General features: G+C 39.2%; 2 protein-coding genes across 2 annotated transcripts; one reads left to right on the top strand and one right to left on the bottom strand.

Moving 5' to 3' along the window:
- Positions 1–446: 446 nt before the first annotated feature.
- LOC119741202 (L-threonine 3-dehydrogenase-like) lies at positions 447–19,713 on the bottom strand. Its single transcript, XM_038216930.1, has 7 exons — positions 19,346–19,713; positions 12,335–12,497; positions 11,525–11,734; positions 7,050–7,182; positions 5,507–5,556; positions 3,104–3,248; positions 447–1,901 (listed from the first exon to the last, which is right to left on the bottom strand). Exons 1-7 carry the CDS (start codon positions 19,528–19,530, stop codon positions 1,714–1,716), a joined length of 1,074 nt encoding a protein of 357 aa, XP_038072858.1. The 5' UTR covers positions 19,531–19,713; the 3' UTR covers positions 447–1,713.
- Positions 19,714–21,850: 2,137 nt separating this feature from the next.
- On the top strand, positions 21,851–24,813 carry LOC119741651 (forkhead box protein E1-like). Its single transcript, XM_038217487.1, has one exon. The coding sequence runs from the start codon at positions 22,069–22,071 to the stop codon at positions 23,029–23,031; it is 963 nt and encodes a 320-aa protein (XP_038073415.1). The 5' UTR covers positions 21,851–22,068; the 3' UTR covers positions 23,032–24,813.
- The last annotated feature ends 392 nt before the right edge of the window (positions 24,814–25,205 follow it).

The raw sequence follows: 25,205 nt of genomic DNA, 5'->3' as shown, positions 1-25,205 counted from the left end.
ATATTAAATTATCATTCGGCCGTTAATTTGGAATAAAATTCTAGTATGCAGATATATATATCCAGTTATCACAGTTTACTCAAGTCATCACAGGTCATCCCTATGATAGTCATTCAGTCTTAATGTCGAATTACAGTTTTTGAAATGAACTGCGGCAAAAAACCCATATAAACTAGTGACGTGACTGTGATGATTTGACTCGACTGATGGTATAGATCGTCGCCGCACTGTAGTATATGCGCCTGTGCATTTTGTTCAACAGGGGAATTATCAGTAGACCGTACGTACATGTAGTACCTGTAGTTGTGCATTCATCGTTAATGAATTAGCATAACAAAACACACCCACATGATGACTGCTGACTGCTGATGAATGCAATTTATGTTTGTCAGGAGCCACAATGATTTTCGGTGTTCCTTTTTCCCCTTGCATAATTTTTCTTTTGGTTGGGTCTTTGCATGCAAACACCACTAATTAAGCACATCCATGAATTGTAAACGTCCACGAAAAACATGTGAAACCATCGAGTACAACGTCAACACCTCAAGACAAAAATTGCGTGATTCAGAAACATGTGGATAAAAACGGAAGATGCGATTTCTTCTTACGTTCTACTTATACATGCATTAAACTTACTACATAATTTTGATGTTAGTCTTACCAAGCCATTTAATTTCCAAGCTCCGACAATACATTTATGTGACATGTGATGAGGAAACGAAGTAAGCCAAAGACTTATTACTGTTTAACATGCATAGTGTAATAGACAAAAATTGCAAGGTGATCTATGGAATCGTAATTAAATGATCAATATAAGTATTGAAAGTACAACTTTGAAGTGCTACTTGTACAAAATATATAATGTTACTTGTCTCGTTAAGTGTCCATACAAACCTTTTTTACGAAATCTGTGCTATTCATAGACAAATACAGAAATATATCTTCACCTATGGATATACATACTAAGACAAATCTTTGGAACAGTATACAAGCATATTTACACGAAAATACAGATGACTTTATACACAAATTTACTTAATCATAAATTGTACATAAAATCTCAAAGAAGGCAACTGCGTGCAATAACATTTAAGATAAAAATACAGTTACATCAGTAAATCTAGAATATGACAGTCCAAGTGTTCAAAGCCCGTTAATCATTCCACTAACAAATTCTACTCATGAAATAGAGCAAGAGAAAATTCTATAATCCTATTAATCATATACACTCATTTAAGTTATGGAATGCACTCTAAAAGATTCTGTTTGTGTGTTGCACTAGAGCCTCCTATTGTCAATGAAGCGGTGATAGGATGTGAAAGTTCTCCACAAGTCAACTGAATTTCCTCTTTTTTCCCCTTAAAAAAGTACATGCTTTCATCAACAGGTATTACCTTAAAAATTCAAATGCATTCTTAAATGTATATCGATCACCTCTACTACAGCAGTGTAACTTTGGTTCAATTTCAATTTTCCTATTCAAAAGGGGAACAGTTACATGTGAGTCTTGGCTTTAAAATATACATGCACAAAAACTCTTTTGTCTAGATCTACTCCATCTTTGGAGGTGGGGAATTTCTACAGAAGGGGTTGGTTTGGGAGACACATGGCCCCCAATAAGGAGGCCCATGTCCCCCCCCCCCTCACCCCCGCAAGTGCTATACCCAATGCTATCACACCACCGATATACTGCATGTATCTAGTCAACGGCCATTATTCCATTAGTGCTGGATTCAAGGCGATTCTCCAGAAGCGACCCTGAATGGCCTCCTGCACAGCAGACTCAAATTGGTTCAGAGAGAACGCCGGGCCCACCAGCTGCTCATACGGGTACTTGCTGGCTGTCCGAGACAGAAATGCCACTGCCTCATCTAGATGTTGATGGCTGTAATTGTGGACACCTGTCACACATACACAAATTTGAAAAACTTAGTAAAGAAGGATCATTGCAATTCCCTCCTGCTCCCTCCTCAAATGGTGAGGGGCGGGGGTAGGGGGGCATTTTTCTTAGACATATCACACCTGTAAAAATGACTGGAAATATTTCAGAATTTGAAATGGCTAGCTTAGCACGATTTCAAGATTTGCTATGGTGAAGTCTGAAATGACTTGGAATATTTACGGTGACAACAAAAGAAGAAACCCCTTTGTCAGCTATGTATGATTTCTAGAAGACCTGTGAAAAGTCAACAGCTTATGTTATGATACCGTCTCATGTTATGTCACTCATATGATGATCAACTCTGTACAGACTGATGGTACCGTTATGTGTGGCCTACTCATGAGCACCACTGTGTGGACAGAGCATGTATGTGCACACACATACTGAAATTTGTATTCTTGTGGAGACATTTCTTTGTTCTCGTGTAGTAAAGTTTTCGAGTTTGAAAGTGAAGTTTGAAAATGCTCTTATTTAAACCAGAATTAATTTCCTTGGCTGAAATTCGGACTAAATATATCCCTTTTCTAAAACTCTTCCATTTGCGACAAATCAACCCACCTTGGAAATTCCTAGTTTGTGAGTAAAATACATATATCTATTTCGTGAAAATCTTGTGGAGATTCTATAGAAATTGCCCTGTGGAGACGTATGTTTATGCCATTTTAGGAGATGCCCCTTGTTGCACTGACGCGACGATATGGTGCCTAACAATTCGGCCTTTGTCTTACAATACCCCACAAGGGAAATTCCAACAAAGACGGATAAAAGGAGAAAAATGCAAGCACCCCATAAACCCCATCCGTAAGATTGGGTGCGTGGACACCTTACAGTTAGGATTTGCAGGGTACTCGCAATGTTCTCCTAATATCCCTCTTTGGCACATCCCATGTGGGGTAAGGTCAGACAACTGTTGTAATGTCCATTACAACTGTTTTCCTTCGGGGGGGGGTACCACACAAGGTAAAAACACTGTGTATGGTGCTATGTGTGTACAGCCAAATTTCATCTGAATTTGCACAAACTTATCTCAGATGAGAAAAATAACATCGCTTGCAGGGCACAGGGCAACAATGAAGTGCACGTACATGATCATCTTTCTCTTTTGAGCAGGTGCTTGTTCCTGAGTTAGGTCTTGGTCACCACAAACCATTTGTAAATTACCTTTGATTGTCAGGCACTTTCGGATGATACTCTCTGCTGTGACATTCAGGAGTGAGTCCGGATGCACAAGACCCGCTAGAATGTAGGTCCCACCCGGTTTCAAGAGTCGCATTCCTAGAGCTATGGCGGAACCCACACCACATACCTACAAAATAACAATGGAATAGGTTATACTTCAAAGTTTTCTAGATGTCAATAAAAAGTATCAATCTATTCCACATGATCAATAGCCTTGGTCAATGCTCTCGTCGTTATTCGTCCCGTACGCGGTCAATCGTCGGCATATATCCTCACGCACTATGCACATGCATGTAAAAATACAGCGCGAACAGCGACCTCATGCGGCCACTCTTTTTTATGCAAATCAGTTGAGGACGATCTCGAGCCTTGGTTCAATCGTCCATGTGAGGTTTTGGGGGTGGTGCTCATTATGTTAATAGCCTTAGCTGACCTTAAATGTCGTTTTTTTATTGGTCGATCGTTGCGTGGAAACTTACATAGTGAAACGTGGCACCGTACATAATGCATACACGTACAATGTACACGTTGTGTGTCTCTGCACACGGCACCAATGCACAAAAACTGTGGTTCCTGTCACGTCCGCAAAAGGCGAATAGCTGCAAATAATTTGATGACGTCCGGATTTACCAAGGTGTGATTGGACACTCCACATATTAGCCCCGCCTACACTTCTCTGTATTCGCATACGAGGTCGTGCGCTAGAAATCCAGCGCAAAATAAAGAAAAACATAAGCTTTTGCCGACGATTGAACCAAGGCTCGAGATCATCCTCAACTGATTTGCATAAAAAAATAGTGGCCGCATGTGGTCGCTGTTCGCGCTGTAATTTTACATGCATGTGCATAGCGCGTGAGGATATATGCCGACGATTGACCGCGTACGGGACGAATAACGACGAGAGCATTGACCAAGGCTACATGATCAATGAATCAGAGGTTTGCCGTAACACCATGTAAATGATATATCTTTGAGAGTTGTGTGGTTCCGAGAAGAACCAGTTGGTTTAACTCGACGTTTCTAACAGTGTATGCTCTGTTCGTCGTGACGGATGGAAGAACGCTCAATGACCTGACTTGGTTGGTTACAGGGTCCATGTAGAGCAAGGTTAAATGAGACTTAAGAATTGAACCAACTGGTTCTTCTCAAACCACACAACTCACAAACAGATATCATTCACATGGTGTTACCACAAACTCTAATTCATTGATCATGTCCACCATGCAAAACCTAAGTCTCATTTATTCTACATGTGTGACAGGTACTGAACAATTGTTGACAGAGTTACCCCCTCGTGTTTAAGTTTACCACTTAGTGCCTAATGGGGCGGGGCTTACAGGGGGACAAAGCAATGAGATATTTGAACAATATTGTTGACATACAAATTGTAGACAACGGTCTTATCATCACAATTAGAATAACAAAAGTTTACGGTTTAATTGCTCATTTTTTTATGGAAAAGAGCAAATGAAATTTGAGGAACTGGTATACATGTATGGACACTTTATGTATTGGTTTTTATTCAGTAATGGGAAAATTTTTTTTTAATATGGTTTGTTTGTCTAATACCATGGGCCTTATTCATGAATCGGCCATTTCGGATTGAGAGTGAGGTAAAATCTCCATTTTTGGAACTTGTGTAGAGAAATGAAAGCAAGTTAATTACTAATTAATTCCAGTCTGCCTAAAATGAATGATTTCAAATTTGTAATTAAACGTTCCCTAATGTTTAAAGCCAGATTAAAAATAAGGACAGTAAAAAAAGGCTGCATTATGCCTGCAAAAAATAGTCTGGCGCCATCCCACTCAACAGTATAGAATTAATGTTACATGTTCAGGGAACTAAAACAAAATGGCCAACTTGTGAATAAGGCCCAAAGCCCTCACTGCAAACCCAAAACTTATGTTGGTCTTCAATTTTCAGAAGTGAAGCATATTTCAAATTGACAAGCACATTGCTTCAAGAATACATCAAGTCTGCTAAGTAAAGACAAGAAAGATGTAACATGCACATTAGAGGAAAAAAAACTGTGTACAAGTACAAATGTACATCCACTCCAACAACACTTTACTTTCCAAGTCTGGAAATGGCTAGGGCCCAAATATTCAGGAATTTTGGGTCACTGTGAGTCAGTTGTGACAAGCCAATCATGTCAGCTAAAGTCCACACAAAAGTAGCATTTTTTCGTCTCAAGTTCTCGAATTGTCCTTCAAACATTACAGAAACCAAAATTGTGGTCAGTTAGAAGGGACATTCAGGAAGAAGCTGAGCCATCTACAAATGCTCCGATAAAAAACCACAAAGATTATAATTTGAGAAAAAAAAACATGCAAATACTCTGCAGTCCTTTTTCCACGGACGACACCTTCCAGAATCATACTGACCTCAATCACAATGTCAATTTCACCATCCTGAAGGACTTCACATTCTTTCCCTGCAGAACAGTTACAGAAAATGGGATGAATCATCATGCATGCTTTAAGTAACATTTGATAAATCCCCTCCGCAAAAAAAAAAAAACCCAAAAGAACTCTTAAAGCCGGTTCCAACTTTACGTGAATTTCGGAGCGAATCAAATTCATTAGGGTAACCATGAACATCATAGTGGTACTTGAATTGTTGACGTCATTCTATTTGCTTCGCTTTTGATTTCGCATCAAGCATGGACCTGCAGATGTCTCCAGGACTGTGACAGACTCATAGATTTAAATGTACCATCAAGTGAACAACAGTCCAAAAACTTATAAAAATTATATATAAGACAGTTTCAAGGGACTTTCTCATTTTGTTTATTTTATTTTAAAAAGAAATACTGGATTTCAGACTGTTCTGACAAATATCACAGAAAATAATACACCGCACTCAACATTAACATACTGCTTTCATTGAGAGGGGGCGAGTTGCCATGACACACATTGTGGACCTGAGCACGTCACAACCATTATATTGAGTCAATTTAATTTTGTATTCATTCCCATGAATGGTACTCTAATTAGATTTGAATAGAAGGGTTTGCGAAAGGCCACTCTGCGGCTGGCAAAGCAGCCAGATCTTGTAACATACACACCAGGGAGGAGGTAACTTCCAAGTCAAGAACCATATGTGACCGGCTCCACAAAAAAAGTATTTAAGTCGCGCTGTGCATTGTCGTGTAATGGCCTGCTCTACATTGAGAGGGTGAACATTTTGTCAAAATGTGATTTTTCATTTTTTTGTCATGAATGACATCTTTAATACCTACAGTTTCAGGGTTCATTCACAGAAATGATGATTTTGATGAACAAACTGGAAAAAACAACCAGTCACATATGCAGTCAACAATTCCATAAACATGCATGCAGATGCCAAAACTTTTAAAAATAGTAGCTTTTCTCAACTGGAAATTTGCTTTACTCTTAAACATTGATAGTAACTAAAAAATAATAAAAATCACGATTTCAGAGACTTTTTGTACTGTCCAAAACTTTGTATTTAACCTGGGTCCGACCCCAAAATGTTGGCAAGGCCTTTCATACTAAAAGAATCACACACTGCTTCTACGGGGGTACATGTACATGGTTGCAGTGCTCTATACAGGTAAAATTCAGCTCTGGTGGTACCAGGGTTCAGATGTTCTACACGGGTAGAAAATCAGAAATTATGGGCAACCCATGTTCAAACCAGTATACATGTGAGAATGGCCTTCCTCAACCCATGATCGGGAACCTCCCCCCCCCCCCCAATACCCCACCAGCGTATTTCCGTGCCCCCCGGGTGCCCCCCCCCCCCCCTTCCCATTTGAAATCTTGAACTGAGCAAACAGTTTTACTGCCCCCTTTAAAAAAAATGTTAAATTGTGTACCCCAGGTGCCCCCCTGGAAGTTTAACCCTAGTTACGTCATTGGCAGGCAAAACTTAAGTGTGAAAAGTCCTTAGACAGCAACTTACCAGACTGAATTGGGCTTCCCCCGAACAGCGGGACCATCTTCAATCTGTTGGGCTTGGGATCTGAGCAGTAAATCTTGCCAAAGCCAGCATCGTGTAGTAAGGCACAGGCATAGATCCCTAACAGCCCTGCACCCTGTGTGAGAGATAAAAAAAAAACATCAGGGAATTCCACGATTCGTTGTAATTTTTGAATTATCAATATTTCAGCAAACGTGTCACAACTGCAGAACTACCTTTGTGTGAAAGAAAATAGGTCAATTATCAAGGCAGTCATAAACAAGTGTTAATTAGTCACCTCAACTCACTTTAAATGTTTAAAACAATACAAAGTTAAACAAAACATGTGGGGTCAAAACAGAAAACAAAGTCTTTACAATAAAAAAAGGATCACAAAATAAAAAATAGATTTAATGTATATTTTTAAATGCTCAACATTTACAAAACGTACAAGAATAAACATAAAATAAAGTTGAAAATCATACACGACCAAAGACAACAGAAACGGAAACGACAGCAAATTTATAACAACAAAAAGAGGAAACCAAATCTGGTAAGTATTGGGTAAACACCACAGCAATTTTGAGAATCAACAGTGTGTCTTCAATTAATTATTTGTTTTTAACAAAATAGTCACTCAGTTGAAACCAACAGCTCACATTTTGCAGAGCTGCTGGGCAGATAAAATGTGCTCTGCACAGATCTAATACGGTTTCTTTAGTCTTTGAAGTCATGTAGACCAAAATCTACAGTGAATCATGCCACTTGTGATTCTTCATGATCTTTGTGTTTCAGGTAAATCAACACAAAGTTTGCTCACCCTGTCTTTCCAGAGCTATGTATCAAACCCATTCTTTCTTTTACTTTTTGTCTGCAGGAGTTGGTAAGCAATTCATTTTCTTGATGATGTCTACATTTAGGGTTGTTTTCTTGGGGGAAACACAAATATCAGATAAGATTCGAAGGTTTCCACATTGAAGCTTAAAGGTAGTTATAAGATCAAGCTTTACGGTAGCACCATGTGACAAATCTCTTCTGTGAATTTGTGAGGTTCTGGAAAGAACCGAGAGAAACTCAACGTTTCGGACAGTATGCTCTGCTCTGCCCATTGCCAGGAGACACAAATACCCTCAAAAATCTGTTTTCTCATGTATTGTGTGGTTAATTCAGAAACATTGGTAGATTTGTTTCTCATTTTTTTTTGTTTAACTGTAAACCTGGGAAAAGAAATATATTTGCTCTTTAATCTGCCAATATTACTTTGAGTTTTGCAGCATGACAGATGGCTTGATGATATTCCAACGCATCGGGTCATACTTTAATTTCTCTCACTTTTTTCCAGTCACTTGGCCATTTCCATTCCATTATAAGGATCTCACATTGCACCTTTTTATCGGTAAAAATCTACACGATAATGACATTTGACTGCTATTTTTAGACATCTAATGTTGAGAATCTAATCAAGTCATTTCATGCATCCATTTTCTGATGGCGAGAAGTAGAAAGCCTTCAAGTTAAATTTTTACATCTCCTTCGCCGCACGTGACTGGCCTAACTCGTTTACCGCTTGCGTCACTGGTGATGATTTTCAAGCTTCAATGCCAATGCCTGCTGTTCTTACAGTGAAAATTTCAGAGTCAATTCACAAGGCCACAGACTACTGTTTCAGCAATATTCAGCAGGAGAGGGAATTTGTACCATGCGCTGACATGTCACTGATGTAGGGAGGAATTTTGCAATCGATTTTAAAGCAGCGGGAATGAAAATACATATTGTAATGAACATTTCTTGAAGGGCACATATCACTCCAATAGTCAAGGCCATTGTATTGACATACAGGATAAAAACAAATAGGACTATTTTTCCAGAGAATATTTTTCATTTTATTTCATTTTCCTTCTATCTTAAGAATTGTAGGATCATGTGTACTTGAGCGCTGCATTAAAATAAATTAAATGCATGGTGACGTACGCGTACATGTTAGTTAAAAACAAAAGGAACAAAACAAAACAAACACATTATGTTTCTCAGATGGTTTGATAGTAGAATTATATTGTACCTGTTAAATCCATTGATTTCCTTCCTGCATAAGAAAAGCAGTTACATGTACATGCCAAGCAGATTAAAAAAAGAACAACTGTTAAATTTGCATATTACAACACATAACTCATTCAGTGAGTGCACCACAATATGCAAGAAGAAAAGAAAGAAAAAAAGTACATGTAAGGCCAATCACATTGATTTTTAGGTTTTCATCACTCTAAGATTTAAAAAAAATTGGTCGGGAGGGGAATTTATATTTTATGAATTCCACTTTTTCACATTCAAAGTGAATTGAGGGGACAACGTCAGATACATGGTACTAAAGCTAAAAGAAGACACAACAAACATGAAAACTACTAAAATATTAAGTACCAGTCAGCTGTTTAATGACCTAGGGATTGTGTCTAGACTTTAGAAAGGGTAATGAACCTCACAGTTTATAGCAGACTAGGTTTACAGTTGACTGAGTACAAAAAATTCAGACAATATGCACATGTTCAGCCAATGTTGAGGATACTTTATTTAAACTTCACTAGAAACAGTCGTAGTCTCACGATCATCACCACCTGAGTTCCACTGAATACCCTTCTTCATGGAAAAACAACACAAAATCCCTGGGAGGAGTGCTGTGGCCTCGTGGATAAGGGCACTGGATTCGTGGTCTGTGGGTAAAGCTGCGGGTTGTGGGTTTGAGTCCAGCCGGGGTCATGGTGCGTGCGCCCTTGAGCAAGGCACTTTGTCACTCATTGCTACTCTCCACCCAGGAGTAAATGGGTACCTGTGAGGGCAGAGATGGTTATTGTGATTGAATAAGCTTGCTTGCACCTAACAGGCAGCATCGTGCTGTATACTCCCCAGGGAGCTGAGATGGTATTTGGAATGTTTAATTGGCCCAATGATCAGGGGTAATAATAATACTGTAAGCGCTGTGATTTAGTTTACTAATAAGAGCATTCTTAAATGCCGATTATTATTATTATTAATCCCAAACCATGGCATGAAAACCTTTACTCCACATGTAATCGATTATGTAGGCGATTACGAAAGGCATGATGCAGGGTTCAAACAAACAAACAAACAAACAAACAAACAAACAAACAAACAAAAACCCCAACACCCCTACAAACACCCTAACAAACAAACAAACAAACAACAACGCAACAATTGGCCTACCCTAGCCTTGCCAGCTAGATGTCAAACTTTGAACTTTAAAAACTTTACGACCATGAGTAGTACCGTACAACACGCGCTCACTGTTTGGTGTCTAGAGTGTTGTCGTATCAATACCACATAAACTCGTCACGGTGCCCGACTATACGATGACGTATACATTAGCATAATAAATTTGCGCTATGTGCTATGTTAACGACAATAAACAGCCGTATTTGGGCGGCGCAGACTCGATCCGTTCGTATTCACTGGGGGATGATTGAATGGCTGTTAGTTGTCGTTATAAATACATCAACACATCGCACGAATTGTTATGCTGGAAACGTTATCATTATTAGTCGGGAGCCACAACATTACAGCTTGACGACCGCTAGTGCGCTATCTGGTTCGTTAGTAAAAAGTCATATGCACGCGCACGCACCACTCATTATACCTAACTCTCTAGGGGATGTGCAAAATTATATTGAAATTGGAGGATTCAGGACTGTTATAGGGATAGCGCCCATTGGATAAACACTCAAGTTGCATTAGCTTCCGGTTCCATCGAGCTATGTTACCGGTACATCGTGTGAAGTACCCATGGTTAAGTTAAGATGACAAATTAAACGAACCGGATATGGCATGCATAAACACCTCAGTATGTGCACAATGTTTGCATGCAAATCAGTGTGACCATGCCTGTGGATTTGGTGAGAAACTTGTCTGGGAAATACACTTTTTTGGAGGGACTAAAACACACTTTCAGAAAACATGTAAAATATTAAAAATCGGGGCGGGAGTGAAAATCGAGGCGGGCGGTGATGAAAACCTAAAAATCAATGTTAATTGGCACAATCTTGGCAAATTAAAATTAACCCAAACCCCACCCCCTCATCTCTGGATATGCCACAAGATGAGTGTTACACAACTGAACAGGCACACCATTTTGAGTGATTTTCAGCGGGTGAAATTCAACATAAAAACTGCTAACATGAACTTACACTGGGTCATGAACCAGTGTAACATACAACATTTCACCCAGTGGTTTCAAAAGCCAATGGGGGGATTCTCACATGTTTCAATATCAATTCACGAGCATTAAAAAAAAAAACTTCAATGAATTTGATGAAACTTGTATGATACAAGTACATATTGGTGTGATGTTAATGAAGTTGCTGGCTGTGCGTGACATTTGATATCTTGGTCATTCTCATAAAAGATCATTACGTTTACACTGACCCTTTCCCCAAACTTCCCCTAGGATTCAAGGTTCCTGCTTGACTCACCTGAACAAGAACACTCTTCTGTGAGGCCCTCTTGTGCTCAAAACTGCCCATTGCATTCACCATGGTTGCTAAGGCACAGTTGATGGGGGCGGCCATTTTGTCAGTGACATTTTCCGGTAGTTTGACGATGCGAGTGCCTTCGTGAAGAACGATGTGCGAAGCGTAGCAACCACTGAGGCCTGTCCGCACATGTATCGAGGAATGGCCATACTAGGCGAGGATGAAAACAAAATGGACAGCTTTCTAAATGATTTTATTAACGGTAACTTTCTGTCTTAAATTCCAATGGCGATATACCCTAGGGTATCTCAGCAATTGTAGAATACCCCTGATCAATATGGAGTGGGGCAGATAGGGGAAATATTTGGGGGAATTGTGCCTTTGATGATACAAGCATGGCATTTGGCACACAGTCAGAGTATGTCTAAGGAAACATATCTGGCTATAGGGTCATCGCAAATTTTTCCTTTGACAAAATATAGGTCAAAACAAGCAATTTTCAAAATTTTCAAAATGGCTGCCATTGCTTGTTATTCTACCTATATTTTTTTCAAAGGACAAATCTGCGATGGCCCTATAGCCAAATATCTTTCTCATGACATAGGCCTACTCTGACTGTATCATCAACAAAGGCACACTCCCATCACCTATCTGCCATATACTATACATGGATTCACCTTGGAGGGGCTCCTATCCAATTGTCTACACAAAGCTACACATTTACAATTAACAAGAAAGTCTTTCAGGATTTTTGCTTCAACAGATTGACCTAAAAAAAGAACTGATGTTATGTCTGATTTCCCCCTCTACCTTAAAGAGCTTGGCACACTTCTGAGTCAGTCCCTGTGTGCATCTTTCACATTCGCCACAGCTGTCCATCACAGAGAACGTGATGCGGTCGCCGGGGCTCAGGTTGCCATGGTTACGCCTCTCATCATGGACAATTTCTGCCACTCCTTCGTGCCCAAGGATGCTGGAAACAAAGCGAAGAAGTATTTTTTTTTTTAGCAACTAGGAGCAACACTGGTTGAAACATGAGGAATGATTACATAACATGCCAATGCTGAAGCTGGGGGAAAGAAATCCCTTAATGAGAAAATAAATTAATGCAGAAAATATACAGATTTTTTTGTTATAGAAATGAGAAAAGAAAATGGATGGATGAATTCAGCACTGCCTAGAATGGTTTCGTGAAATCAGGGGGAAAATGTCTAATTTCAAGAAGCGTTTTGTTGTCTCAATCCCTTGAAAAAATATGTGTGAAGAGTGAGACAGAATTATTTTCTTTATAAGAAAGACGTATCAAGAAATGTAAGAAGAATATTTTTGGCGGTGAGAGATTGAGATCGGTTGACAACAATATCTCCCTTTCAGACTTACAGACTCAGGGTTAAACACTTAAACACAGTTCCATATTTAGAGTTCTTTATTTTCTTACACTGAGCAAATGTTGAAATAGACCGTTAATCTACCCCAACTCCCGAAGCAATTTTCCAAGAAACCTGAATCCTCAAAAAATCCTCCACTGATTTACAAATCAGCAGCAAAGTCTTTGTATAGGCCTATGCCTTTAAGGGAGCAACAAGCCGTATTAAAAGTGCATGTCTCTTCTACCTCCCTCAATTCTTCTAAATCTTCCAAATCCTCCTGGTGGATTTTGAGGGTTTTTGGAGGATAAGTATTGATGTTGCATGAAATGAAAAACCAACTGGGCACGTAGGCTAATGAACAAGTTGTCATTTTTCAGCAAAAACAATGAAAATGTAAGTTTTTAAAGGCCCTGTTGACCATCATCAGGCATGAGATTTTTCAGACTTTTGCCTGAAAAGTGCAATCCGACTTTTTGAATCTGAGAGAAAGACATTATCAGGATACAGTAAAATGCATCTTTCAGACCTTGCATTCAATTTTCAGACTTTTTTTTTAATTGACAATCTCATCTCTGCATCATTTTCAATTCAAACTGCAAAGCTTTTTTTCTTCTTTATTTCATAAATCCATACTGGCTGAAAAAAAAGCTCTGTAGCAGTGTTGTAGGACTCAGTCCAGGACTCAGACTGTTAGTCCGTAGTCACAATTTCGGTGACTTGGACTCGACTCAAGTCACCGTGACATTGGCAAAAGAGCTGGACTCTCTGACCTGACTATTATGACTCCATAACAATTTACTAGTAAGTCCCATATTTTTGGTACCATAAATCACCTACAATCCTAACTTTCCCAAATCCTCCAAGATCCTCTTAGCAAAATGGAGGATTTTGCAGGATTAAAGCTATGGCAAAAATGTGTGGCTGATTGTAGGATGCACTGTGTCAAGGTCTTGGGCCACACACCTTGTGTTGTTACTTTATGCTCAGCCATGCATAAATTTAGGCCTGGATTATACTTGAAAATCACCCGCAGGTGCTCCAGGATGTCACTGGCTTTGCCTCAACATATTGACAGTGATTGCTGGAGGATTTGCAGGATTGAGGCAGTGGTCACCTGGCCGGTACCCCTCCCAGGATCAGACAAGATTCAAGAAATAACAGGATTTTGCTGGAATGAGGCTGTATGCAATTTCTACATGGAGACAGTTCGACGATTTTGCAGGATTGAGGTTGCATCCTGGCAAAAATGCCTCTATTGTTAGGGTTAAAACACAATGTACTGCAAATGACTCGTGACTTGGTCTCGACCCAAGTGACTTGACTATGGATAATGTTGCTCAAAGATGTTCTGAACTGAATACAACAGCCTACTGGGTACGACAAATGCACCTGATGAGAATTAGCACAAGTAAAGAGTTCTGAGTGCCTTTCAATAGAACTGTTTCGTTTTGAGTTTAACCTGCGGCCACATAAATTTACGCCATGCTGCACTGCAGACCACTCAACAGCAGCCCCAGGTGAGGATGGGCCATTAATTGCAATTTTAATGCAATTTATCTGGAAATCTAGATGGAACAGCAGGCTGATAAATGCTGACGTGCACTGGCATAAAGAGTAGGTTAATCTGATACACAAATACACAATATCACTTCAATTTCAAACATTTCTGAATGCATGCGTGTACAGTTTAACATTTCTTCTTCTTGTTTGGGAAGGGGGTGGTTTTACCTATTTCTTTATTGTGTAACATAAAAGTTATCAATATAAAAAGTTGTAAAAAAAATTGAAAAATTTACAGGATTTTATTCTTGAGATATCCAATTGCCTAGCTATTTTATAAATATTCACATTTCATTTAGCATTATCAAAATAGTATAAAAACACTAAACTTTTCATGTTTTAAGGACATTTATTTAATGAATTTATAGTCTACTTAAGGCACTAACAGAGGATTAATTCACCGGAGAGAAATTAAGTGTGGCCTAATGATTTATTTCAAATTTGTGGTCTTGTTGTTATGTCTTGTGGTATTGTTCAACTGTTACTTTGTGGTGGAAACCCAAGCTTTTTTTTATTTCAAATTTCACTGTCATTTGTGATGATCTTTAGTCTTGTTAAAATTCTTTTTAATCTCAACAATAAAACTCTGTTTTCACCTCTGCCAAATGATGTGTTCCATGCAGTTGATTCTACCTGCAAACAGAGTTAAAAACTTTTCTCTTTTAGCTCTTATTACAGCAAACAAAATTTTATCGCTAACATTAACTTTGTTTATTTAAGTATTAAATTCAATATTTGTCTAATACTTTTATTCAAGTATACATCACACAAAAATAAAATTGACTTCAAAATCTGGAATTTTCTTCTCAAACTGGTACACTGTAATTCTCAAAAATACATTTTTTTTCAGATTCCATAGGAAAATGATTGCCAAATTGAAGCTTTCAACCCTGGATTAATAGCCGTAGTTTTAAAATACTAGGGAAGGTTTGATTATTAATGCATGCTGGATTGCATGATAATTTAATTAGCTTGCTATAGTCCCAATTTTCAAATAGGTTACATATGTACCGGTACAGTACATGATAATGGCATTGTGTATTGCACATTATGCAGAGGAGATATCATTCAGTCATAAGGCCTTTCGATCACTACCAATATACAACTGATCCTCTGTTTGACAGTGATGCTGATACTGTAATCATCTTTTAACTCTCAAAGTATGATTGTATTAATTATCTGGTCTGGAGCCCCACATCTGACTGACTTACATGCATGATTTTTACTCACTAGTTCTTTGTGTGTGTGCCCCAATTTCCCCAGAATTGACATTTCCTGGTCTATATTTATCCAGTGTTATGTTTGGCCTTGATTTCCAATAGTGAGGGGAAAAATATTCCAACAAGCTGTTCCCGGTCCATTGTGCATCCTTTCAAATGGAAAGCCTCCACCATTTGGCATACAGGCAGCATTTCATGATGTATATATTGATCGTGGCTGTATGTTTTTTGTATGCGCTGTGGCTGCAAACGGAATGTCAAAATATTCTTCAATATGTAATCAAATTATTGTTCACCGCTCCTGTTCTATCAGTATTTAATTTTTTTGCCTGATTTATGTTGCATAAATGGAAACCCTTAGTCACAGTAAACAAATGATTTATTTTTCAATCTTGAATTCAATTCTAAAACTTCACTTCAAATTCAACTACAGTACATGTGCAATGTGTGTACATACAAGTACGCACATGTGTGTGTTTTTGTTTGGAACTCATGCATTAATAAAAAAAAATCTTTGCTTTGCTCAAATTTGACATCTGACAAGTTCAAAGTGACAGTGATCAGGGATGAGGGATGGGATTTTTTATTTATAATATCTGCTTGTTTGCATAGTAAATCACTTGATCACACCAACTTGGACTTTGCTCACAGACACAGAATAAACATGTCCTACATTTCCGTTTTGCCACAGACAAAAACCCACACCCTAATGGGCAAGCAAACATGTGTCGGACTCTGCGCACATTTTTTGGATGCAGATATTTGACGAGCAAATATTTTGATCATTTGTTGGAATAGTAAATATTGTAAGTTAATCCAAAACATGCACAGTTTACATTGTGTTAGACTTTTTTAAGGGTACGTGTATGTAATGTATGATGTGGCTCTGATAAATTGTGAAATTTCTTGGTAACTCAACACATCATTTCGTCTCCTTTAATTAAAATGTCACATTATATTTAACTGTGACAGGGCTCAAATAAGAAGTTCTCGATTCTGGAAATGTGTATTTTAATTCTAAAAAAATACCGCAAGTTAAACTTGCGTGATCCACCTGGCATGCTGGCAGTATAATTTATACAGTCAGTTAGTTGGCACACTTTTCAGTTTACCCATGGAGGAATAAGAACACAACCAAAATCAACCTCGTCCTCATTTCGCTCGTACCCCCCGCCCTGCAAACAGGGTGCTGGGAAGGTCTGATGAGCTTCACAGAATCTTGTGAAGGAAGTGGGGATGGCATTCTGGGTTATTTATCATGACCTGTGTATAAAGCATCTGGCTGCAGCTGTTTAAGACCAGAGTTAGCCAATGCGCGCAAATGCTATCCGAGAATTTGCCATAGAAACGCATACACACCATACCGGATGTGATTTCTTTTTCATTGCGGACCATGTGGACAAATTTTGAGCGTCGAATGATGCATTTTGACCTTACGTGAATTCGAAATGGAGCATGAGCTACATGTACTGACGGGAGTCGAAAATTTACAAAACAGATAAGTTTTACAGATTTTCCTACATTATTATGCTTTTCAACGAAAAAAAAGGGCATTAATGAATGGGAACAACAGAATTATAAACGACTCAGTCGTAGTCGTGGTCGTGATGACTTGCAGGTCAAGGGTCACGCAAAATCTATCCAATCAGAGCGTTAATTCGTCAGCCCTTCCCAGCGACCTGTTTGCAGGGCGGGGGGTATGAGCGAACGTCCTCATTTGACCCCTAGATGACCTTTGACCTCAATTTTGATGATGTAAGTGATTACATTATGGAGGGCAAAGCCTATGTAGTTTTACACTTATCACATGACTAAACTATAGGCCTATTGTGTTTTGGTTCAAACCATAGAGCTACATGTATATTACTAGAGCGTTACACTGAACCTCATTCCCCGCGGCGCTGGAGATACTTTGAAGCCAGGCATTATGAATTCATATTTTATGTGCATGTTTGTAGAACTTAATGAAATTAAATGAAATGAGTTTTGAATAATGTACTCAAAATGCAACACGCAAGTACAACATACGCGAACAACGTCAGCGCATTTTCTACAAGTATGACGGCAAAAATCAGATGTCACAGCGCATACCCGCAAGCGTTTGCGTCGTATGCGCAGAGCAAAATGAAATACTCATTTACTAGGACAAGTGCGTTTTGGCTTTGGGAGTATCGGCTTCGATAATGCACCGGTAGGCCTATAGAATACAAACAGAATATAGAATACATACAAATAGCCGTACTTAATCCGTACTAAATTTCGAGTTTACCATAGGTTTGCGCACAACATATGGATGCGCCAGCAGGCTTCACTTTGTACAGCGAGTTAGCGAGATCTCTAGTAATGTACAGACCCGTGAAAGTGGCTTGTAATTGTAAACTCTGACGACACGTTCACGGGTCTGGGTTAAACCCAAATTTAACACAAACATCCCCCCTCTCCCAGCTCTATTTGGCACATTTCTTTACGAGCAATAGACCTGTCAGTGTCACAATAGTCTTCCTTGTTTATTTGAAATCGAATACTACATTTAAGTGCCAGATATTTAATTTTTTTATTTTCCTGATTCGTGGCTCTGGAGCATTTTTTTTTGAGGAAAATAAAGTCTGAAACTGAATTAGGTCTGATTCCCATCTCGTGAATACAAAGTCACAATGGCAAATTGACAATGTAATTGTAACTAAATGTAAGCGTATAACCAGACTGCACATATGTTCAGTGTCAACTGTCATGCTGGTAAAATTTCTAAAAAAATCCACAAAAACAATCGGGGACTCGGTTCATGGTCAAATAATGAAATATACATTGCCTTTTTTTATTGTTTAACTTTTTTAATAATTTTTTTTTTTTTTTTTTTTTTTGCATCTTGCTGTCGTCATCGTTGTTACATTACATGTGGTTTTGATTTTTTTTTTTGGCAGTGTATATTTTGCCGGAGACGGCAAACCTTTAGTAAACGTTAGTTTGCCGGATATGCACTGAACATGCGCAGTTACTGTTTTTTTTGCACTTAAACATTTTCCGGTGACAAGTTTTAGTCTGGCTCCATGCCAAAATTATCGTTGTTACCTCATATTCACAAGATGGGATTCAGACCATTTTATAATTTCGGACTTTATTTCCCTTTTTAAAAAAATCCTCCAGAGCCACAAATCTGAAAAAGAAAATGTAATATTCTGCAAAAAATGTTTGAGACATTTAAAATTTAATACAAGAAGAATATTCTTATTTATTTGGGGATGAGAAAAAAAACTTTAAAATGTGGTGCGGTCGGAATCGAACGCGAGTCATCCCGCTTACTAGAGCCTTTGCTTAACCATTACACCAAACGTGCTACACAACTTTTGGTGGGAATTTAATACATGTTATAATTCAGCCCTATTTTAAAGAGTACAGCGCCCTCTGTTGATATGGATTGCCGCCGGCAAACCTTTAGTAATCGTTAGTTTGCCGTCATTACCTCCGGCAAAATATCCACTATCTTTTTTTTTTTTTTTTAATAAAACAAAAGGGATCAAAATAATTTCGGTACGGTATTAAATTTACACAGAGATATTTTCCTCGTTACAACACATGAAATTCTTGTTGCCGCAACTGCACAGTCGCCCTATGAACCGTATACATTATGTACATCCTTGCTCTATGATGTAATGTACAGTACATGTACTTACCTGGGAGTTTCCTCAATTCGCTTGCCTTGCATCGTGTGCACATCGGAACCACATATCGTTGCCAGTCGAATTTTGGCAAGAACTTGACCTGCTGAAATCTCTGGAATTGCGACGTTGTCTATGATATACTGAGGGCATTTCTGGGCCCCGAGGAAAACAGTCCGTCTGCACATGTCATGTGCCATCCCTTCAGCCAAGTAAAGCGCTGACAGTTTGGGGGAAATGAGGAGAAATCTAACACGTCCGCACGTCAAAATGTGCAGACGTAAACACAGTACTTGTAATCAATATCGCGCGCTGCTTGCATGCAGTAGCTGACAGACAACCTTGACTTCTCGCTGGTGACTCTACCATGCACAGTACGTAGTTTGAACGTACATCCGAGTGAACCAGTGAATCACAGCCAACAACTCGATGGATTCTAACAAGTGTCAAGCGAGTGACCTTTCGTGGCTCTGATTGGTTGAAAGTGAGGGTACTAATTAATTGATTAGCCATTTCACTGGACTCTCGGTGATTTTCAGGATGTTGCAAAATTCCTCCATTGGACCGACGGCCCCACTAACGAAAATTTGAAGTTTAAAGTTGTCAGGCCAGACAACGCTAAAATGCAGAGGGCGCTATTTACAACACCCTCTCTGTAACCTCAACTGTCAAATTATTATTAGGCCTACTACGTACAGCCGACATGTCATACGTTTCCAGGATAAAATATATTTTGATAATAATGTGCTTCCTTTTCTTTTGCATGCATTGTTTTCCTTTTCATCACCTGTAATTCTTATGTTGGGCTATAAACCCATTGGGTGGGGAAAAGGAGTTTAAAGAGGAATATGAAAAATATTTGTATCTTTTCTCTAACCAAATAGTTATTGAAAAAAAGTAAGACTGCTGCAAACTGCTTACTGACTGGATGGACCTGAAATATATAAATCTAAAAATTAATGTGTGGGTAGCTTTTCGCCATAACCCAGGCCACACAAACGTATAGCCAATGACCGATCAAAGATGTAGGATGCCGCCAGCATCCCAATTAGGTACGACAGTGCGCACGAGGTATTTAAAAGACTGTAATTTAAAAACAAACAATTTTCGGTCACCTCACTCTCGCTGGAAGCCTCTAAACGTTCCGTCGACAGTATACATTAATTGTTAGTGCTTATTTAAAAAGTGGTACTTCTAATTACTAATGACATCATGTCATGTAAAAGTCCATCATCCCATTACTACAAGGAGTGTGATCGTTCGCGCTCACAGTAGGATTAAGTCTCAGTAGCTTGTCGTATCGATCTGATGCTTTTTAAATATTTTCATTACGTGCAAAACAGTTATGGGCCGGGAGATCAGCGGGCAAAAAAAAAGCCAACGGCAACCAAGGGTGAGTGTTTCTCATTGTTTCGCCCTGGTGCAAAAACATTTAGTTAATTGATCCCGATTGGTGATTAATTACTGAGGGTGCATGGTCGAGTACTATAGGCGTAAGCTAAGCGCAATGTACTTTTAATGCCATTCTTGCATCTTCATTTATAGGATAACCAATTTGCGTCTCTCGAGCCGATGTCTAGAGTGTTAGAGTTCAATATTTTTTCGGGGTATGGTGTGTGTGTGTGTGTGTGGGGGGGGGGGGGGGTAGGAGGCGTTTGCGGTCGACGCAAAAAGGCTAAAAGTCTGAAACAATGCATCAAAAAAATGTCTGGATTGTCCTTCAGTCAAGTTAAAATAACCCTAAATCCTGTAAGAGAGTTAATCAAAAGTGAACATGACTGTAGCCTGGAAGCCTGAAAAAACCTAGATGGAGAAGACGACTAAAAACAGAGTTGATTTCAAGAGGTCGGAAACCCTGGACTTAAGGACACTTCAGGGAAAATTCCAGAAAACAGGGAATATAAACCGGTGGGATTCATCCCGTCACAGTGCTGAATGAGATGAAAGTACCACTGCGCCAAACCTGACTCACCAAACTTTTCCGTTCAAGAAAATATTTTTCCTTTTGAGGACTAGTGATTTCACATACATTGAAACCAAGCATAAACTTTGACAGACTTCTCGATCTGACAAACGTTTTTGAGTGCAGGATGGCGTAATAGCTCATTCCTTAGCTAGCAGTGCATATCGATGGAAATCACTTTACCTACGTACAATTTGAGATGGAATAAGTAAATCCGAATGTACGGTCCAATAAAGAAGCAGTCCACCCAAAGTCAATCTTGAATTTCCAGAAAAATGGGAGATTAGTGAATTTCTAAAGGCTTCCTCGGTGCTGAAAAGCACGGGCCCGACGTTGATAGAGTGCCGGCCGGCCAGCGGTCCCAATCAATAGATGAAGTGTTCTTTTCTCCGACAATGAAGCGGAGGGCAGGGCGATCATGATGAGAAGGCTGGGCACAGCACTTTGGTTGTCTTTGCGACAATAGCAGACCAAACAAACGTCCGTTCACCTCAATGCCTAGGGCCGGCCTTTCCGGAGGAGGAGAAAGCTTAGAGGGTCGGGGGAGTAATTTATCATCCTGCTCATCAATATTCATGAGAAGATGGTCTCTCTTATCACCCACTTGACAGCGGCTTGATAGACACGACAGACGAGCTGATCAGTTTGTTTTAAAAACTGAGAAAAATCGAAGTCATCGAATCAGTCTCGGATAATCGCCACTGACTGATGGGTCCTGTCGTCAACTCGGACGTGTGAATTCCATCAACCTCTCTGACAAACGAATTGGAAAAAAATGACGGCCGAATTTACTAGCGATGTTCCTGATGGCGATGATACCACACGGAAAAGTACCTCAAGTGGGGGACTGAAGACGGAATACGGTATCTTGTTGCCGGGAGAATCAAGTTCTCCGTCTCCTGAACCTCCGAGTGACGGGGATGGTGGCCGGGAAGATTTACCGTACCGTGAGAGGTACGGTAGTACCGGTAGCAGCGGCATACTCTACCCACAAAAACGGCGATTTGCCGACGTGAAACCTCCTTACTCCTACATCGCCCTAATAACCATGTCGATACAGAACTCCAAAGACGGGATGGTAACGCTCAACGATGTCTACTCATTCATCATGGACAAGTTTCCTTACTTCCGAGAGAACCAACAGCGTTGGCAGAACTCCATCCGCCACAACCTGTCGCTGAATGACTGTTTCATCAAGATACCGCGTGCGCCTGGCCGACCGGGGAAAGGCAACTACTGGGCGATGCATCCGGACTGCGGCGACATGTTCAGCAACGGGAGCTTTCTGCGGCGGGCTAAACGCTTCAAAGTGAGTAAACGGAGGAACGAACCGGCACAGATACAACACGTGAATTCCTACGGACACTTCAGCCTGTATGCGCCGGGCTACCCAGCCACCGCGTATCGCAGGGACCCGACGGTAAACTCTTACCCATCTCACTACCAGTCGAGTCTCCAACATCAGTCAAGACAATACTCATCTTCTTATGAATCTTTCACTGACTCTTCCTGGACCACTCCGACTTCTCCCAGCCAGGCCTACTGCGGTGCTGCTTCCTACTACCCTTCCACGGCGATCGCACCGAGCACTGGCTACCTGTCCGCCGGGGGAATGTCGGCCGTGCAAACATCGCATCACGCAGCGGCATCTCTGTCATCTTATCCCGCTCTACAGCAAACATACGGGTCCAGTTCATGTTGTCAGATGGGACGAAGAATTCCACAACATTCTTTTTAAAAACCAAGCTGGCCTTAAATGAAGAACATTTGAAAAGTAAAATTACTTAGGAACTTCAGAGGTGAGGTTAAAATCTTCCCCCAACAAATTGTTTTTCAAAGGCATTTGTCGTAATTATATAAGCAGATATGTTTTTAATAAATGAAAGTATTAATATTATTGTTCATGCAAAATTGAAAAATTCAAATTAATTTACAGTGTTAACAAACAAACGTTCCCACACACGGGCCTCAGTGAAAAAATGGTCTAAAAGTTATTGCTCAGGAACTCCTAAGTTGAGGTTAGAATCTTTAAAACATAAATATACGTACAAAAGCATATTTGTTGTTCTTAAACAAGAACAGCTTTCGGGAAAATAAAACGTTACGAAACATACTTTAATGAAGATACAATTGTTCAACTAAATACACGATATATACCCCCTAAAATTGTTCTGCGAATAGGTCTTTATTTTGCCAAAGGTGGTCTTTCCGACTTATAAAGGTTAACACTGGTTATTACGTTTAGAATTTTGATGTGAATACACAAATGTGTCCTTCCTTTTCCAAACATATATTTTATGGGGGTCATGATATCGCGAGGCTTAGCCTACTTTAAATTTGGTGGGATCCTAACATGCGCTATTCTTTCGGTGCGCACGCTTTGACCCGACTACCGAGTGGTCGGCTGGTCAATTTGTAATTTCCATCTTTATTTATAAGACGTTTTCTTTCATATGTAATGTCGTCCATGGTCAACATCCCACAGCAGTGTATTACTTTTGTTTTGCATGCTTTATACTGATGCGTTTATTTGTCTCATTTTGAATCCTTAAAAGGAATTTATAGGTTAATATCAACACCAAACGGAAGCCTTTCCTGTTACGAAAGTTCCGCTTTCCTTTCATACCACCGTACGATAAATGATAAGTGCACAGTGTTTGAACAAATTAAGTAAGTTTTGTCACCGTAGACATTTTGAACATCGTCCTTTTTCATGAATTGTTCCCTCATATCATTCGTGCATCTTGAACTTCATTCTGTCATTTTGTCTTTTCAAAAGCATTCGGAAAACAGCTGTTAACGTAAATCGGAACTGTGATCGTCATGCTTTAAACTCATCAATATTACGTTATGATTTTTGTGTACGGTTTTTCCCCTTTCTTGATTATACTCTTCACTTTGAAATTGAGTTGGGTTTGATTTTTTTGTGTGTGTGACAAACGTAACTGTAGCATCTCCAGTTCAGAAGCAACCTTTGCATAGTTGCTTGTGTAATTGGTCTCAAGGTTTTGACGATACGTAAATATAGTTCTTTTAGAACCAACAGATTTGGACTATATAAGGATTCGGAGTGCATGGATATGTAAATATTATAAAACCTGTAAATATTTGATTGCAATGAAACAACTCCTTCAATTATTAACAATCTTTAGATTTTGACTAACAGAAATATAATTTTAAGGCTGATAACTTCTGTGCTGAAAATTCATTCTTTAGAATGAGCTGTAACAATTAATGCTGGTAATCTTCTATATGTTTTGTTACATTTTGTTTTGATTTAAAGTAATTTTCCTTTTCCGGGTTAAAATGAAAGAGCAAACATTGCAGTGTTTATTCCTCGCTCCGATCCACATAGGAGACTATTTAATGACGATACTAGTAGTGTATGGTTCTCTCACTCTGCTCAACAAAGTAACCGGAGTTCTAGAGTCTGTGAATTTCACAAATATCCTAAGTCTTTCAAGATAACCGTTTTCATTTTGGTACAGAATTGAAATAAACTATTGAAAACACACAACTACCCCTTGCGTTCCTAATATCATTTTAAGCAAGTGTTTAAAGAACAAACACTGAAGTACATAAACTCGTTTTTTTTACAAGAATGACTTAGGCCTAACACCTCCAAATCCTACTTCAAAATAAGTGATCCGATTTCTAAGCTTTTATTTTTAATCGCACGAAACTATGTTTCCATCCAAACTTCCTTTCATTTGAGCCTTTCAATCTTCAAGCAAACAAAACGGCTCTATCTTGTCGATAACCTTATCGGGTTTTTTTTATTATTGCAATGTTGGATCCCAAATCGTCAAAGAGACATTCTTAACATCAGGTAGGGAATGTCAAGTTATACAATTTGGAATCCATTACCAAAATCAAGGTTCGGGAAATAACCTTGTGTTTTCCTCTGGATGC

The sequence above is a fragment of the Patiria miniata genome, unplaced genomic scaffold (genome assembly GCF_015706575.1).
Source record: "Patiria miniata isolate m_02_andy unplaced genomic scaffold, ASM1570657v1 HiC_scaffold_5, whole genome shotgun sequence".
NCBI lineage: Eukaryota > Metazoa > Echinodermata > Asteroidea > Valvatida > Asterinidae > Patiria > Patiria miniata.
The sequence above is the reverse complement of the archived record's forward strand: the minus strand, read 5'-3'. Positions and strand labels throughout refer to the sequence as shown.